The following is a 19,800-nucleotide window of genomic DNA, read 5'->3' as shown; positions in this document are numbered from 1 at the left end:
CCTTGTCCTGAAAGAAACCAGCTTAATTTCTCTTACCTCCACCTGGGAAACCCTGCTTATCATGGGGTTGTATGAGGGAACTTGGAGTAGGCACTCAAATAGTTAACTTTCCTGCTGACAGGCTATATCCCCACTGGGACTCCGTGTGAACTTCATTGTATGTGTGAGTGCCAGAGGAGTAGGACCTCTGCGTGCTGTGCTGCAGCCATTTCCATTTTAAATTTTGCTTATTACCATTTTAGAAGGTGTATGTGCTATAGGCAGCACATACACAGCTTATGTAGTTTTTTTTAGCTTGATATACCGGAGCGCAGCCATGGACAAGAGGAGGCTTCTGCAGGGATGTTTCTGGTAATAGCACAGAGTAAGGCGATTTCTGTTACCCTGGGCTGCGTCTTTATGCGTGGCACCATTTTGGAATATACCTGGTCCCTGCTACATTGAAGGGGGCACTTGGCTCGGACCAAAAATGGAGCAGCTGCAATTGGGAAACCTGTAGCTATAGATAAGATGCCAGCGCGGTTATGCTAACAAAAGCCCGCATTTGGCCTGTATGCTCAGGCTGCCTGAGTGGGGAGGGAGCGATTGAAAAGGAACTCCCTGTTGCAACAAGTTGTTATGTTCCTCCTATCTACAGTCAGAGGACTGGAGAAAAAGCTGCAATTATATTATGCTATAATAGATAGATAGAAAGATATATAGATATACACACACATATATATATATATATATATATATATATGTATATATATATATATATGTGTGTGTGTGTATATATTTATATATATATATATGTGTGTGTGTGTGTGTGTGTGTGTGTGTATGTATTATATTATATTAATATGTATTACACACACACGTATATGTGGGGGGAGGTAGGGTTAAGCCAGAACCAGTTAAAGTAGATGCAATCCGAGACTGGCCCCGGCTACGGCCCAAAGACAAGTACTGGCCTTCTTAGGGACCTCAGGGTACTACCAACGTTTCGTCCCAAACTTACAGTCGTTCTGTCCCAGACTTTAGCACGGTAGCGAAGCCCCTGACAGATCTCACTAAGAAGAAACTCCCCAAAGTTGTTGTCTGGAAACCTGTTTGTGAGCTGGCATTTCAGTTGATTAAGGAAGCCCTGGTTCGTGCTTCAGTACTGTTGGCGCCTAATTATGACAAAGACTTTATTGTGCAAACTGACGCGTCGCAGTATGGACTGGGAGCAGAAAATTGCTAAACCGGGAGGTTGGGTATGCCACAATTGAGAAGGAAATTTTAGCCATTGTGTGGGCAGTGAATAAACTTCAACCTTATTAGTATGGATGAAATTTTACTGTGGTGACTGATCATAATCCTTTAAAGTGGCTATAACACACCTCAGGGGAAAGTGGCCGTTTGTTGCGCTGGAACCTTGCACTTCAGATTTATGACTTTAATATAATTCACAAGCAAGTAAAGGCTCACAGCAATGCGGATGGCTTGTCTTGGCAGGAAGAGCCGGATCCTCCGGGTCACCTCCGATAACTCTAGGGGACTGCAGACCAGGAGCCAAATCGTTTGGACATGGCACGCTGGTTGCAGCATGGACAAGGGGGTGAGGAGTGTGGCTGGATCACTTATAAGTAACTTATGGTATAAATTTATTTAAAGGAAATAGCGGAGGGTGCTTATTTATATAATTGCCAATGCACTTATTTTTGATATTGTGTATATTTTGATATAGGAAATCGGTATTTCTGAGACCAGGGTAGAAAATTTGTTTTTTTCTGTTTTAACCTTGCTAAAGGAAATGCCTTATTTCTGATGTATATATCTGATATAATGAGCCTTTGTTTAGAAAGTCTTTTGTGTATCGTGATGTGGGGAAATGACTTGTTTGGGGTTTATACCTTTCTTTTGAGATGTGTATTCTTTTACTGTTGGAAAAAAGGACTAAATTTGTGTTAATTAGACCTTTTGACTCGCTAGTAGACTTTCTGGCTCTGAAATAAGATGCAGGAACTCACACCATGGTTTTTAAAATATCACAGATAAACGTAAATATTGTTAGCTTTGCAATGCGTGTAAATCCATGTTTGTGTAAACACATGACATCCTTATTCTAAAAATAGCTCAGACTTCAAGAGGGCCGGCTTACCCTTTGAGGCTGTTTCCAAACTGTATAAAAAGCACTGGCTTATATTGAAAAATTGTTCTTCTTGTTTCATCTGACCTGATCACTGGTACCTTTAACCAGTAAAGAGTAAATAAACATCACTTGCTTCAAAGACCTGCTTGAAAATATCTTCCGTGCTGAAAATCCTGTGACCTTCCATGCTGAAAATCCTGTAACCTACAGATTAGACCAAAATCTAATCCATTCCCGGATGTTTCTGAGGTTTGGACCCATTTTTTACGGTACCACTGCTCTGCCTGCTACCCTGCAGCTCTGGTCAGTGTGATAGGCCAGGGGGAATCCATGCACAGCAACCCTGATCCATAGTAAGAGGTCCCAGCAGTGACAGGTACCCAGAAGAAACCTGGTACTGGATGCCAGTTGAGGAGTTCAGTGGTGGCAGCATTGTAAGACCCTCCTCCAGTGGCAAGAGGGCGTACTTGGGATAACGTAAGAGAATGGTGGTAAAGTAAGCCCAGCCGGTTTCCAGCAGCAACAGACAGGGTGGCATAGGCGGTCCATCCTGTCACAGCCCATATCTCAACCCTCTCATTTTTCTTAGTACATAGCTTCTTGCAAGGAGTGTTGCAAATGCAGATTCCATATATCCTCCCAGTAGCTGACCACTTTACATCACCATTCTTTTGAACCAATGGATTTGGTAGTGTTAAAGTTCCTTTCCTGAAGACTTTCTTTCTGTTTGCTATCTCTACAGGAGAGTTTTGGAGCTGGGGGGTTTATCTTGCAGGGTTTGTTCTCCTATCTTCCATGATGAAAGAGCTGTGCTTAGGACTAAACCTTAATTTCAGCCCATTGGTAGCTTCCAAGTTCTGTCTGAATTAGGACATTGTGACTCCTGCCTTAGACCAGGTTAAGTCTCCAGAGAAAGGCTTTCTTCACTTTCTGGAATTTATTGGGTCTTTAAGGATCTGTGTTCAAAGGACAGATGACCTGCTAGTGCTCTACAATGTCCACGAGATGCTGGCCAATCTCTAAGTAGCCCATTATCAGGTGGATTACTTCATAATTCTCCAGGCTTACTGTGACTGCATCACTTATAAATAACTTATAGTAGAAATTTAAAGGAAATAGCGCAGGGCGCTTATTTATATAATTGCAAATGTACTTATTTTTTATATTTATGTGTATTTTTGTAAAGGAAATATCTTTATTTCTGAGACCAGGGGAGGAAATTTGTTTTAGTTTTATCTTTGCTAGAGGAAATGCATTATTTCTGAGGTATATAGCTGATGCAATAAGCCTTTGTTGAGGAAAGCTTTTGTGTATTTTGGAATAGGGAAATTACTTGTTTGTGGTTTTGTAACTTTTCTTTGGGAATGTGTATTCTGCAACTGTCTGAATAAAGGACAAATGTTAATTTCATGTTAATTACACCTTTTGATGTGTGAGGGTCCAACTTCTAAAGACATAGGAAGGTTTAATTAGATGTGCTGTTAGATTTTCTCTGTGTCTAAAACAAGATGCAGGAAATCACAGCAAGTTTTAGGATATCACAGATAAGTGTAAATATTGTTAGCTTAGCATTGCAATTAAATCCATGTTTGGGTAACATATTGCATCCTGATTCTAAAAATAGCTCAGACCTCAGGGGGCTGGATTACCATGTGAGGTTGTGTCCAAACTGTATAAAAAGCACTTTTTTATTGAAAATCCTTCTTGTTTCATCTGACCTCCTCTCTGGTACCTTCAATCGGGGTGAGCAAATAAACTTCACTTGCTTCAAAGACCTGCTTGGAAACTTGTCGATCCCTGTGACCTACAGATTAGACCCAACTCTAATCCGTTCCTGGCTGTTCTGATATTTGGACCCAGCTTTCTGGTACCATCGCTCTGCCTGATACTCAGCAGGTCTGGCCAGTGTGATAGGCCAGGGGGGGGATCCATCCACAGCAATCCTCATCCATAGGAAGAGGTCAGGGGTGCCAGCCTAGGTACACCAGTAACGGGGTACACTAGCAGCGTCAGTTACCCAGAAGAAACTCTGTACTGGATGTCAGTCAGGAATCCAGTGGTGGCAGCATTTGTAAGCTCCTCCTTCTGTGGTTAGAGGGTGCATTTCGGATAACGAAAGGGAATGGTGGCAAAGTAAGCCCATCCAGTTCCCAGTAACAACAAACAGGCTGGCATAGGCAGTCCATCCTGTCACACCTACATTAGGACATGGCACGTTGTCCCTGGAAATGTGAGAGTGCATTCCACTAGATCGGTGGGTGACTCTTGGGCAGTGCAGCACAGGGCTTCTGCTGAGCTGCTGTGGTGCATCACCACCTGGTCTTTGGTGCACACATGTTCACATACTTTTGTACTTTCAATACGTTCCATAAGTCATAGGCAACAAGTGGGTGTATAGAAGGGGAGGAGATTGCGCTTTTGTCAGTAATTTTAAAGTGCATAAGCGCCTGTTACTTCACTCTATATCTCTGTGTTCCAGTGTCCCTCATTAGATTTACAGAAAATTATGTAACGGAAGTACAAAAAGCCAGTGCTGGTAGCCGGTCACACATGCAGAGCCATATTGAGTTCCAGTCATCTGTGCACTCCTTTGCTGAAAACTGCCATTGCCCAAATACTTGTGCTTAAGAATAATAATAAGAAGAAGAATCTGCATTGTTTGATGTTTTCCCACAGCCAAATTTGATAGGCTATTCTAATATGAAGGCCAATATTATCTTCCAAGTCAAAAATATACAGAGCCACATCTGATGCCAATACTAATATGAAGAACTATATCTGGTGGCAATCATCTGTATTTAGTGTGCTCCCTGACTTAAAAATAGCACTGTCTGCACATGCTGCTTAATAACCTGCATTATCCATTTTGATTGTATGCACAGCACATTGTTGTCTAGCAGCATTATAGAAGAATGCGCACAATGTTAACCTTACCTTTTATTATCTCAGCAATCATCCTGTCGGGAGGAGAGAAAATTGGATTTTTATACTTTTGGGGGACACCGAGAACATTGTGGTATAGAGTAGGGACAGGGCGAACTGGCACTTTAAACTTCTGTTTAACTAAGCCCTAGCTCCTCTCCCTCTATACCCCACTTCCTGTAAGCCTCAGTTTACGTTTAACCATGTCCACAGAAAGCGGAGATGGAGAGAAAACAGGAAAAGAGAATAAAATTAACAAACAACAATATTCTTTTAACAACAAGACAACATGTCAAACAGCAGGAGAAACCAGAGCGTTACAGGTGGGCGCCCGGTGTCCCCCAATGGACTAAGAGAAACGGATTTTACGTAAGTATAAAAATCCAATTTTCTCTGTCATCCTTTGAGGGACACCGGGAACATTGGGGACATCCTAAAGCTGCCTCAGGGGAGGGAACGCTCAGAGGAAACGGCACAAAGCACCTTTCTTCCAAAACTTGCATCCTTGGATGCAAACACATTAAACTTGTAATATTTAGGGAATGTGTGTACAGACGACCACGTGGCAATGGCGGACTGCCCAGGAAGCACTTACAGACCTTGTAGAGTGCGCCCAAAGATTATCTGTGACAGGTTCCCCAGCCCCACTATAAGCTTGATGGATAACAGCCGTAATACACCTAGCAATAGTCACCTTAGAATCTGGCCAGCTTCTTTTGTGAGCATCATAGAGAATCAAAAGATTCTAAGTCTTGCGCACTTTCTGAAACCTTTTCACAGAAATGCGCAAGGCTCGGACAACATCGAGATAACGAATAGAACTATTGTTATCTGAAGACGTGGAATCAGTCAGGGCAGGAATGGCAATATCCTGATTTAGATGAAATCTAGACACGACCTTAGGAACGAAAGAGGGCTTTGTTCAAAGAACTGCCCAGTCTTCATGAAAAACAAGAAGAGCAGACTTGTAAGATAAAGCAACAAGCTCTGAAACTCTGCGTCTCGTAGAAATGGTCAAAAGGAAAATCGTTTTCCAGGTTAGAAATTTGAAATCCACTGTATTCAAAGGTTTAAAAGGCGGATGCTGTAAAGCATTCAACACCAAATTCAAATCCCATGGCGGTACCGGAGGAACATATGGAGGTTGTACCATGGCGGTACCGGAGGAACATATGGAGGTTGTACATGGAGTACGCCCTGAATGAAAGTTTGCACATCAGGTATGACAGAAACTTTCTTTGAAAGAAGACCAAAAGAGCTGACACCTAACCCTTAAGAGAACTAAGACGCAAACCTGCATCCAACCCGTCCTGCAAGAACCTAAGTAACCTGGCCAAGCAAAAAGAAGAAGTAGGGATATCCATTCTTTTCACATCAGCCAATATATGTCTTCCAGACTCGATGATAGATTTTTGCAGAAGCTGGTTTCCGAGAATGAAGCCTGGTTTGCACCACATGTTCGGAAAAACACTTAGCTCTTATGATCATGGCTTCAACAGCCACACCGTTAAACCGAGACATTGTAAACCTAGAGCCAAAATGGACCTTGAGTTAATAGGTTTGGGCTTAGCGGCAACCACCATGACCGAGCTCCTGCCATGGAGAGCACGTCGGTGTACCAGGCCCATCCGGTGCTACTGGAACACCCTCTCTCTTTACCTTTATTAACACCCTTGGGAGCATGGCTACGGGTGGAAAAAGGTACACTAAGGGACAGACATGGCGTCTACTGCGTCGGCCATAGGATCTCTTGCACGTGAGCAGAAGAGGAGGACTTTGTGGCTCAACCGGGATGCCATCATATCCACATCCGGCTGACCCCAGCGTTCCACCAACTGGCAAAACATCTCCGGATGGCGGGACCATTCGCCTGGATGCAGAGTCTGCTTGCTTAGAAAGCCTTCTTGTCAATTCTCTATTCCGGGAATAAAGATAGCCATGAGCGCTGGAATGTGAACCTCTGCCCACTGAAATATCTTGTGTGTCTCCTGCATGGCCAAGGGACTCTTGATGCCGACTGATGATTGAGGTATGCCACTGCTGTGGCATTGTCTGACTGAATCTTCACTGGCCTTCCCTGCAGCAAGTGTTGCGCGCTCATAAGAGTATGAAACACTTTTCGCAGTTCCAAGACATTGATTCGAAGCCTGGATTCCTTCTGAGTCCAAAGACACTGAATCCGAGTGTGAAGACAGGCGGCTGCCAAACCTCGAAGGCTGGCATCCGTTGTGATCAAAGTCCAATTCCAAATTGAGAATTTGCGCCCCCTGGCGAGATTCTGTTTGTGTAACCACCAAAGAAGCGACTGACGCGTCTGCGGAGACAGGCGGAATACCTGACCCACCAGATTCAGATGGGATTTGTTCCATTGCGACAGAAGTTCCAAATGGAACTGCCGTGCATGAAACTGAGCAAACTGGATTGCCTCGAAAAGCGATACCATCTTGCCCAGAACTCCCATGGTGAAATGTATCGAAGGCTTCCTTGCCGCCAACAGAGATTTCACTATGTTCTGCAAGGCTAGAATCTTGTCCTGGGGTAAGAACACCGGTCGTTGTCTGGTGGCGAATAAAAGACCCCAAAAAAAATCTGCTGGGTGGGGATCAACTTGGACTTCTTGAAGTTGAGAATCCAGCCGTGAGACTCTAGAGTCTGCATTACGACTTGGATATGCGACTAAAGCACCTCTGGAGAATCTGCCTTTAAAAGAAGATCGTCCAGGTAAAGGATGATGGTAATTCCCTTGGACCTTAGCAGAGGAGCCATGACTGTCATGATCTTGGTGAAGATACGTGGGGCTGTGGCCAGACCAAATGGAAGAGCCTGAAATTGGAAGTGCTTTGATCGAACCGCAAACCTTAAAAGGGACTGATGTCCCTTCCAGATGGGCACATGGAGATAGATATCCTTGATGTCTATAGCCATCATACAGTCTAGTTGTTCCATGACGTGAATGACTGAGCGCAACGACTCCATCTTGAACCTGGGCACTCTGACCTGGGTGTTCAAAAATTTCAGATTCAAAATCTATCTGAATGAGCCGTCTGGTTTTGCCACGAGAAAAAGGTTGGAATAAAAACCCAATCCTCTTTGAGAATCTGGCACCGGAATAATCACTGTGGAAGAAAGGAGGGATTGAATTGCTTCTCGTAAAGCCAGTCGTTTTCGTTGACACGTGGGAAGCCCTGTGGCAAAGAACCGTCTGGGACGAAGACCGAGCAAATCGATCTTGTATCCCTGGTCCACCACCCCCCGAGCCCAGACATCGGTGGTAGACTGAAACCACCGATCTCTGATCAAGAGAAGACGGGCTCCTACCACTGGTGACAGCGGAGGAGGAAAATGCCCATCATGAGGACTGCTTGTCTGCAGGTTTCACTGCTGGACTTCGAGCCGACCAGTCCTGGCGCCCCAGCTGCAATCCACCTCTGGCAACAAATCTTCCAACTAGAAAGAAGCAGGGAAAGAGAAAGATATCTTTTTCCGGCGTGCAAAAAGAGAAGCATCTGCAGCGTCAGGAACCTCTTCCTCAGGAAAATCAAGTACTTGACGCACAGCTTGAATTAATTCTTCCACACTCTGACGATCAGAATGAACCTCCTCCACCACCGAAGAAGTCTCCATATCAAAATCTATCGCTAATTCACCCTCCTCCTCGGAACAGCAGTCAGAATCTGACTCATTTCCCTAAAGGGGTGCCGACACCTCTTATGCTTACGCGAGGAAGACGGTGCAGCAGAATGCAATATCCTTTCTAAAGAGGAAATAACCAAAACCAAACCCTGTACAGAGGATGCAAGTCCCTGTACCCAGGCTGGTTCACCGACTCCGCCGTGGTAGAAATAGTCAAACCCTGACTTAGTGAACTAGAACCCATGTCATTCGCTACAGAAGAAGCGGATTCAGAAGATGGGACGGCCACAACCTGTGACAGCACCAACTGAGCAAGTTCATCCAACGTATTGGAGAGGGACCGAGCCCAGGCAGGTTCTGCCGTATCTGAGCAAGCAGCTGCTATATCACACGGTATGCTCTCGGAGGGCCGGCAGGCTGCACACAGAGCCTGCGCGCCTCACTGACCAGATGGCAACTTAACGTGACAGACAGCACAAATGAAACTCAACATAGATGTAACACCAGCCCTACCACGCATGGATTTTTCCCTATCTGACATGTTAACAGATGGGAGAAAACAGACACAACACAGTGTAATAAACAGTGTAACAAAGCACAATATAAATAACAAGCAGCACACAAAACTGAACAGAAAGTGAGCCGGCAATACAGCCAATAAAGCCCCACAGAGAAAAAGACAAACTTTTGAAAATAACAACCCCCAACCCTTTACCTTACAGGACTCCGGACAGAAAAGAGGAGAAGCTGGAGCTATAAAATGGCTGTTTATTCTGGTATCTGCACACAAAGGAGTGAGAGACCACCATGGAGGAAGTGCAATAGAGGAAATACCACTTCCCCAGGGCGCAGCACTGGATTGGCAAGCATCCAACAGGACATCCCCCTCAACCAATCCAGTGCCTAGTAGGGCTCACTTTCTTAGTGACCCTAGCGTGACCCAGCCCCCTAAGCTAAAGATAGAAATTATTTTTTTTTTATGTTTTTGATGACTGCTCCTAGTAAGAAGCAGCCTGACTCAGGAGACAAACTGCGAATTTCTACCCTCCCCCCCCCCCCCCTCCTCCAAGCATTGCACTGGGAGATGGTTTCACTTACCTGCTGCCATCCCTCCTTATGCAGTATCTGCAAGCTGGCAGAACAGGGGGGCGGACACAGCCTGCGGCGACAGTGCCTGGCTCCTAGGAGGGCATGAGAACGTTGGGAGAGGGGGGCTGGAAAATTAGGCACCTCCACGACACCACCGATCCCCCCCTCCAGACAGCGCACCGCCGCTCCACGGCACCTCCTCAATGCTGTGCACTGTAAGCTGCCATGCTGCACTATATGCTTCCGAGTCCCCACTATTACTGCAGGCTCGGGAGAGAGATTAAACAATGGCAGACAGGGAGGAAGGGGAAGTTTTTTCACTACTTTACCCCGGAGCTTCCAAAACAGCAGCCATGACTGACAGCTGCCTACGCGGCTAACTGAGCCGCTGGCTGTCAGAACCAGGAGACACAAGTCTCCGATTACTTAAAAACTAAAACAAAGTTTTAAAAAAAACAGAATTCGGCTGCTAAGCATCCCGTTTGCCGGGCACTTAAACTAAACTGAAGCTTACAGGAAGTGGGGTATAGAGGGGGAGGAGCTAGGGCTTAGTTTAACAGAAGTTTAAAGTGCAGAGTTCGCCCTGTCCCTACTCTATACCCCAATGTTCCCGGTGTCCCCCAAAGGATGACAGAGAAAACATATGCCCACTCTTCTACTGATTACCAGATTATCGAGCACATGAAAGAGTAGCAGTGACAGAAGGGTATGGTGCTTGAAAAACTGCAGGCAACATTGTTTTGCTCTGATATGCTATGCTTTTAGTAAGAATGCACATACATTACCCTGCTGAAATACTACCCCCACCAACCAACTGGAACTCACTGAGGAATTTGATGTACATAGGTACAAATCCTTTTTATAAATAAATAAAAAAAGATAGAAGCCTCAAAACTTCCCTCTACCATCATCATCATTATTTATTTATATAGCGCCACTAATTCCGGAGCGCTGTACAGAGAACTCATTCACATCAGTCCCTGACCCATTGGAGCTTACAGTCTAAATTCCCTAATATAGACACACTAATACCTTTGCCTTTATAGTAAGTATGACCTTCCTCTTCATCTTGAAATATTATGATGTTGGTTCTAATTCTTGATTTCTAACTGAATTTCTCATTTAAAAGTCTATGTTGCCCTACGTTCATCATTTTCTGTTTTAAACTTTGGTGTTATAATTGAGTAGGGATAGCAACATTCAATCAGCACTGATTTTGAGTAATTTAATTATGCTGTTTTATTTTACTTTATTTTAACCATGCAAGCTTCCATCATGTGTAATGCAGTAGCAGGAAAAAATGGTTTGCTTTCTAAAGTTTGTATGATTAGAATCCACTGAACAATAAACTGTTGTTACCAGCCTAATGTGTACTGAATTTCCCATCCCCCAGTTTATTGATATTGCATGCAGCACACAGTGATGTAAATATCCTCTTAACTAGTATTGGACAGTTACATATCGATCTCAAAATCCTTTGCACCTTAGATGGTACATCCTCCAAACCCCCCCCCCCCCCCTTCCTCCCCCCACCAGTGACACACTGTTCAGGTTTCAGGTTCACCCTAAATGTGGACCATAGAAGTTTTGATTTGATATTCAGCATATTGTTTTACATATATCAACAGTGTCCCAAGTTTAATATTTTGATTACAATTTGTTAAAGCAATTATGTTGCTCTTATTAACCGCAGGTTAAGTTACAATTATATTGCGCTTGTAGAGTGTTATCTACCACACTGCATACATTTATTTTACTTTTAACTGTGTTTTACATTGATGCTTTCACTCATATCTATTTATTCATGTTTCTTCATTCTCTCCAGCAAATGGAGCGTGTTTTCCCATGGTTCAGTGTAAAGAAGTCCAGATTTTGGGAACCAAATAAGGTTACCAACAAGTAAGTGTTATTGGATGTATTCTTTTTTTGCTATATTTTAAGGATGGCAGTGAAATATTTATAGTAAGAACATACCTAGTAGTAAATAAATAAAATCTTACCTTTCCGGTTATTGGAAAGCAATAACTGTGTGCAGAACCCAAGCAAAATCTGACTGCTAAGGTTATGCCAAACACTTATGAAGGAGGAGATCTGCATATTGAAACAGTTCAAATACAGTATTGAATGATCTTTTTTTTTTATTGTGATGTATGAATTAAATAATGATATTGCTTACACATAAAAAGTGGTGATAGCATGAAAGCATTAATAGGGACATCGAAACTGAATATATTTTCAATATTTAATGGGAAGCAATCACATTAGTGTTTCACTTTTCCTGTAGAAATGTCATGTTTAAATTTTCTCAAGTTGTTTTCTTTCTGTAACTTCAGATTATGCCTACATTAGTAGGTATTCAGAAATGCTTAATTCTACAGGTATTGCTAAAAGTGCAAATATTTTGGTTAATTGACAGAATACAGCGGTGAACCTTGATAAAACAGTACATGGGTATCTGATGATTGGTTGGTAATGTGATGAGATGAAGATTATTGCTGTCCATACCTACTCCCCCCATCCCATTCACATTTGTAAATTGCTCTCTGTAATCTAATACCAGTACAAATATGTGGTGAACTTTTTTTTAACCAAAACATGCAAATCTAAACCTACTCTAACAGCAAATTGGAAACTTAGACTTTGTAATGTGCCCATGGATGTTAGTGGGACGTTTTACTTTTGCTATTTAAAATCTAGATTGCAGACACGGATACATTTTGTCTTCAGTTTTCCTAAATGGGTTTTTGTTTTTGTTTTTGCAGTAGCAGCATGTTACCAAATGCAGTACTGCCACCCTCCCTGGATCATAACTATGCTCAATGGCAGGAGAGGGAGAGCAGATTGGCTGAGCAGCCTCCACTAATGAAGAAAATAATTCCAGCTCCAAAACCCAAATCTCCAGGAGACCCAGAGTCACCACAACCCATACACTCACCAACTCCACCAACAACAGGTTTGAAACATTTATACAAGTAACAAGACACAGTCTGTTGTAGCACTGAAAGAACCACATTAGAGCAGCACAGGGAATTGGAGGTAACTGCTACAAAATAAACAAGGGTTTTACATGTCCTCTGAATATCTCACAATATCCATGCTCTGTGGAAACTCAGTACCTGTGTGTCCATTGAGAAGAGCATAAATCCATTTTGTGACACTTATCTGGACAGTACTATGTATGATAAAAGTTAGAGTACAATGTTTCTGCATCTCATTAACATGTAACCAAAGTTGCTAATAGCAAGTTCTACAATCCAGTGCTGTAGCATATGTGCCCTCTTTGATTATGTCTTGAGAAACAGAATGGATAGGCCAGAGTTTTCTCAAAAATGAGTTTATGAAATTAGGAGTTTAGAAGTTATGAAATTAGTTTTTATATTTCACCATTGTCAAGGGTACAGAAGGAAGTCGCCCTTTGACTGATGAGTGCTCAAGTTATATAAATGGGAATCTTTTCCCTTGAAAAGTAATTATAATGTAATTTATTTCATAGCCGAGTTGCTTGTATATCTGGCCATTACTGTAGTAAAAGGAGGTAAAAGTACATGAATAGGTTGAGGTATGAGCATAAGTGTATATGTGAGGTGCTGGAGATGGGTATGTATGTATATGAAATTGTTTCATACATCCAACTTGTTATAAAATAATATTAACATTGTGTCTCTATGCAATGATGAAAACTCTTTCTTTTTGAATTAAATGCTCATGACCAGAATTTAATATTCAGCTTTTAAACATACAGTAAACTGTAGGGATGCTTTTTCTTATCTGAGGTCTGAACTGAATCTTAATACTGTAAATTGCATTACGCCACACATCCTCAGCCACCTCTCATCCCCTCTCATGTGCATTTTTTTGTCACCCATTCCTCTCCTTTCTGGTATTTCGTCTCACACAAATCCTCAAAAGCAACCCTGGGCTTGCATTTATTTGGTCCCCTGAGCTTTTACTGTGCTTGCCCCTCTATCTATTGCTATAGCAATAGGTACTATATTGGTCATTAAAATGACCATTGATTTTTTATAAAAAATTAGTGTGCAGGCATATATAAGAAAAAAGGGTCATAAGACAAACTAAGGGGGTGCTTGCCTCGCCATGCAATACTGCTCATGCCTATGTGGCTTTTCCACAAATTGAGGCTTGACCAAACAAGCAAAGGAAATATGCTTTTATAATAAATTAAGTGGGGCTCCATCTACTTGTAATAAGTCCTGCTTTACATATGAAAAACATGCATCTATAATTTAGAATGATACCCTTCACCGCTGGGATCCCCCACCCAACTGCTGGTTGCCAATGTTCAAGGCCCCAGACTCTGTGTGCCAGTGTTCAGGGATCTTAAAAGTGATGGTGTCTGATAGAGCTTTATTGCTTATTTGTTAACCTTGGGACCCCAAACAGATTCTAAGACCCCCCACTTGTGATCCAGACATTCTGATCTGGAAGAGAAGACTGAGAAATCAAAAAGTAAGGAATTAATTGATTGAGGGTTAATATACAGGAGCAATGCGTGTTTTGTATTGTTTGTAAGATAAACCACTTAACTCAGGTTGGATAATAAGAAATGTTTAGATTAATAACTGAGGACCAAACCAATCTTGAAGTTTTGGAGATGTCTCTATTGGTTTCACCAGGAATAATACTAATATATTGATCCAAGCTAAAAAAAAATATTTTTTCTGCTCTTTTCTTTTTTTTTGGAACAGATGAGGCTTTTTTAGTAGCATATTTAATACATATCTTTTATATTCTGGGCCTTTATGTCTGGAAAAATTTGGCAAAATAGGAAGTTAAAAAAACTCTTCAGTGTTTCCCCCCTCCCCACCAAGAAAACTTTGAGGCTATTTGTGCAAGACATTGTCATCACAATTAATCCAGTAAAATGATACTGAATATGTGTAATTCTCTTTTTAAAAGGTCTGATTGGAAGCCCCAAAAACAAAGCACAATATTAGTTTTAGAAATTGATCATAACTTCACAGCAATTCTCTTATACAAATCTAGCCTGAGAGTAAATTGAGTTGACATTTTTTTAATGTTTAGGATAACATGCATTTTGTGTGAAATTCTTGCTAAATGGGTCACACGCAGAATAAGTGGCACTTCATAAATTTTATCCCTATTTATATAGTGCCACTAATTCTGTAGCGCTGTAGAAAGAACTCATTCACATCAGTCCCTGCCCCATTGTAGCTTGCAATCTAAATCCCTTAACTTACACACACAGACACACACAGACCGAGAGAGACTAAGGGCAATTTAATAGCAGCCAATTAACCTGCCAGTATGTTTTTGAGGTGTGGGAGGAAACCCACGCAAACAAGGGGAGAGCATACAAACTCCACACAGTTAAGACCATGGTCGGGAATCGATCTCATGACCCCAGTAATGTGAGACAGAAGTGCTAACCACTAAGCCACTGTGTTGCCCACATAATTTTGCTGGGGGGGGGGAGACGGGGGCCATTTTAAAATCTTTCTTCAGAAATTTTATCCCTATTTAAATTTAGCAAAACCAGGTTTCTGTGGCAGCTTAAATGCCAGAACTTTTGAATTGGGTTACTGTGTGGGTTATTGTGTATTCAGTGAGTGGCTGCAGCGCTGTAACCAGAGGTGGTCACGGGTAGTTTGGTTACATTTGCTGCAGGACAGCACCTAGACTGTGTCACTGACTGTGATATATAAAAGGATAGAGACTTGAGATTTAATAATCAAATATTAAATTAGTGTACAAACTAAATTGATGGTCAGTTAATTGAATACTTCCACTGATTTATGACATGTTATTGGAATGTTAATTTGTCACAATAATATTTTATTCAACATTATGCTTTTAATTATCACACTATTCTCTGTTATCTGAGATCTTGACTCATATTATAAATATTTATTTTTGTTTTGCCATCAGTAGCCATGAGTGCATGGCAGTGAATAAATTCATATTTACAGTGACTGGGAGATGGATATGGTGAGTCACAGTTGGGTACTCTGAGCAGGAGTTTGTCCCTTATGCTCCAGTGGGATTATCTGGGGTTGTCAAATCCTATGAACTCCACATGTGTATTAATGTGAAGTTCATGGGGGAAGGGCTTTGACAGACAAACATGTCCTGCCCAAGCGGGAGATCGCATTGGGTATCCTGACAAACCACCGGATCTACCAAGTGCCTTTCAGTAACTTTTATTTCAAATTCCAGAATTTCGCCTAAACTAAATGCTTATTTTTGGTTGTAGGTAGCCTATAAAACTATAGATAGGAAACATCAACTCCTCCAGCATGAGTCTAGTACAGTGTTGGTTAACCTGTGACACTCCAGGTGTTGTGATACTGCAAGTCCCAGCATACCCTTCCAGCAATAAGCTGCTATATATTGGCAAAGCATGCTGGGACTTGTAGTTTCGCAACACCTGGAGTGTCACAGGTTTCGCCAACACTGGTCTAGTACATATTCTGTCTCAAATTTGTGACCAAATAACAGTACTCGTCCCTCAGTGTTAGATCACTCTGTTTTGGCATCCTACACACTCCCTCCAGCTTAACCTAGCTGGACATGCTTGTGCAACTAGAATAAGGTACAAGGAGGGGAGAGACTACTCTTTTCATTTTAATCAGAGCAATATTGGGAGTGGGGAAGTGATAGAGATCACACTGAGCTGTATTATAAAAGCTGCATTTAAATGTAAAAAACAGACATAAGTAAAAAACAAAAATATTTAATCTGTTTAAAATGGTCCCTATGTAGCGGCAAAGGGAGTATGTCCCCGTGAGAAGGAACATTTTCATAGTAAAGGAAGGCAGACTCTTCCTTGTACTTTAAGTTAAAGGCATATTATTTATTTTATTATAGCCAATAATGAGAACTACAAGTAAAGATATTCAGATAGGAATAAAGCAAAATTCAGAATTCGCTACTCAAGGACTTTTCAAGAACGGACGTTTAAAATTCAAGGACTTTTTGAAAATGAACACTTCTCTGTTATTTGACAACCCATTTTCTTGTGATTATATTTTTCTATATATGGCAAGTTCAGATAGATTAATTTGTTATGTCTGAAGAAATCAGGCCTGTCTGTGAGATGCCTGTGATGTGTTTTACAAAAGCTCACTTTTTTAATATAAATGTTTAAGCCCCCATATCGGGTACCGGGCATTGGTTCTCTAGTAGCTTGTACAGGTAATTATTTTAAATACACACGCTCTGGTTTGATCATATGCAGCTTACATATATACACATCTATGAAATTGATTTAGAGTTAAATGATTATATATATATATATATATATATATATATATATATATATATATATATATATATATATATAAAATCTCCTTTTCTTCATTTCCACTACTAAATTGATCTTGAGTGCCTTATAACTTTATCATAAAGTGCATAATATTGGTTTTTTTTTGTCTTTATATAATTTTAGATCACAGTAGGGAAGAGAGCCCGGAACTGCCACCTCCACCTGGTGTGGAAGATAACCGTCAGTGTGCCCTGTGTCTGAAGTATGGCGATGACAATGCCAATGTAAGTATATTCGAGGACTGCTAAACAGCAGTTTTTTCTTCCCTTGACTTTTTTTTTTGTAAAATGGATGCTTTATTAAGTGCATAGACATTGGTCCTCAATAGAACATTTATATATTAAACAGTAATTGCCCAATCAGCCATCTAGAGGATACTAATTAACTGCTCATCATCAAATGTTGTTTGGGTTCGGTCAACACGTTGCAATTTGCTACCAAGTCTAAAATGGTGTCATTAGCTTTTAAAAGAGCAACATGTATGGGAGGGGCTTAGGGGGTCAATAACACTTGTGGGGTTTGAGTAATGAAGGTGCAAATGGAACTTTTGTTTCAATATTACCACCCCTGTGGTCCCTGTGTAATGATAAAGGAGTCTATATATTAACATCATTTACATAAATAGACTTTATATGAACAATATATTAAACTCCCCATCAAAACATCTTTATTAAAATATGTATATTGTAGTCTTTGGTTCTTGACTCCATGCAGTCCTGAGAACAGTTTTCTTTTACCTTAACTATCCCAAGAAACAAACCTGAAACCAGATAAGCCAAAAAAATCCAAAACAGATGACTAGACATTGGTACATTGTTCCACAACAGCTGGAGAGCTACATTCTACTAATTAGTAGTCTATTGAACACAGGCAACTTGTGACTCTACTGCTGCTATGGAGCTACAAGTTCATCTCAGAAGCTGAAAAGTAGCCAGATGGCTAATGTGGAAGGGAAAAAAAAGGTTAATCCAATATACTCTTTACACTAAGTAAAATTACCTTTTTTTTATGTATAAAATCTCGCTGAAATCACGGCAACACAAACCAGATATTCGTGCACATCATGACCAACGTATTCACATAAATACCTATAAGAAATTAGTGTTAAGTATTTTACTGCTATGGAGAGAACATAGAGGGGGATAGCAACTTCTTATCTGAAGATCTGATATGAGGTCATTCACTTATGAGATTTTTCCATGTAAGGGCTCTGTTCAGCCAAATGTTTATGCTTGTCCAGCAACCACTGTGTGAACAGATTATTTTTTTCCAGTAAATATGGGGGAATCTTTGTTATTGCCAGCAACCATTTGCTTGCAGAGGAAGTACCAGATGCCAGCCAGTGATTGTTTTGGGCCTATGAAAATCTGCTTGCATCTGCCTTCAGATTAAGAAAGCACAATTTTGTATGAAGTTTACAACATTCTAAAAATGTAATAACCACTCAGACAGACTGATGTGTACCAGTAGAAATGTTGTTTTTTTTATATATATAATTACCCTCATATTTTGCAAAGCAGTTTGGGGGCCCAATAATGTCTTAACATGTCACTGACTATATGTTTAAGAGGTTATTTACATGTAACTGGCTTTCACTTCCTACTTCTCCTTTTCACATGCAGTCTTAACCCCGAGTGCTGTTGGATATAGAGTTCTGAAAGAAATTGGACTTTGGAAAGTGTAGATACATGTCAGGATAAAATTAGCAATTTTATGGTATACCTTACTTGTAAATGCCCAAATTTCTCCTTAATGTCTTCTTGGAGGGCTAAAATTGCTTGGATCACTTCAGAAATAGCTGACTTGAGATAGCAGAGCATTGCTTGCTGACTAAGCTTCGACCAATCTGTATAGCAGCCCTTGGATTACAGAGATGACATTGTCATTATTTACATGCATTATTAGTCCAACAGAAGTTGCCTGAGTTTGAAAACCCCAGTTCATTTCTGTGATCCTACATTTATCAGTGGTAAAGATGGTAGTTTATTTTAAATACAATTCCTTCTATTTCACATTCCAGGATGCTGGACGCCTACTGTACATTGGCCAAGATGAGTGGACACATATTAACTGTGCTCTGTGGTCAGCAGAGGTGTTTGAGGACGATGATGGCTCCTTGAAGAATGTGCACATGGCAGTAATCAGAGGGAAGCAGCTGGTATGTTTACTAGGCACTACACTATGTCCTATAGCGATATCATATTTACAGAATCTGTAAACACTCAATGTGTGAAGCCACCATTGGAGATTGTGTGTGTTTTTATTAACCACTTATCTCTTATCTTCTATTTCTCACTGCCATTTAATGCCCAATATCTTTTCTCCAGAGGTGCGAGCATTGCCTGAAGCTGGGTGCCACTGTTGGCTGCTGTCTGACTTCCTGCACAAGTAATTACCACTTCATGTGCTCACGGATTAAGAACTGTGTATTCCTAGAGGATAAGAAAGTTTACTGCCAGAAACACAGAGAATTGATTAAGGGCGAGGTGAGCAATTGTCTTTGTACTGGGCATTTTATGGTCATCCCCTGGAGAGCTCTTAGAGACAACATTATGTCTGTTATTGTTGACTTTTAATCTATTTATGTTAAAGCGCTACGGAATCTGCAGGCACTATATATATATAAATAAATGATCATGATGAATGTGTTCATCTCTGAGCAAACTTTTGTTCAGCTGTGACAGAGCAGTATTTTAGAGGAAGACATTTGTTTTTGGATTGAACAATATTTGTGAAT

The 19,800-nt window shown here is 41.1% G+C and overlaps 1 protein-coding gene across 1 annotated transcript in view; it reads left to right on the top strand.

Annotated features, from left to right (window-relative positions):
• Positions 1 to 19,800, top strand: part of KMT2A (lysine methyltransferase 2A) — a 173,984-nt gene that overhangs the window by 98,417 nt on the left and 55,767 nt on the right. Inside the window, 5 exon segments of the mRNA XM_075190790.1 lie at positions 11,586 to 11,659; positions 12,523 to 12,713; positions 17,187 to 17,287; positions 19,084 to 19,221; positions 19,391 to 19,549. Coding sequence (XP_075046891.1) covers positions 11,586 to 11,659; positions 12,523 to 12,713; positions 17,187 to 17,287; positions 19,084 to 19,221; positions 19,391 to 19,549 — 663 coding nt within the window.

Source organism: Mixophyes fleayi, chromosome 11 (assembly GCF_038048845.1).
Source record: "Mixophyes fleayi isolate aMixFle1 chromosome 11, aMixFle1.hap1, whole genome shotgun sequence".
Classification (NCBI taxonomy): domain Eukaryota; kingdom Metazoa; phylum Chordata; class Amphibia; order Anura; family Limnodynastidae; genus Mixophyes; species Mixophyes fleayi.
Note: the sequence above shows the minus strand (reverse complement) of the source record. Positions and strands in the feature narration are given on the sequence as shown.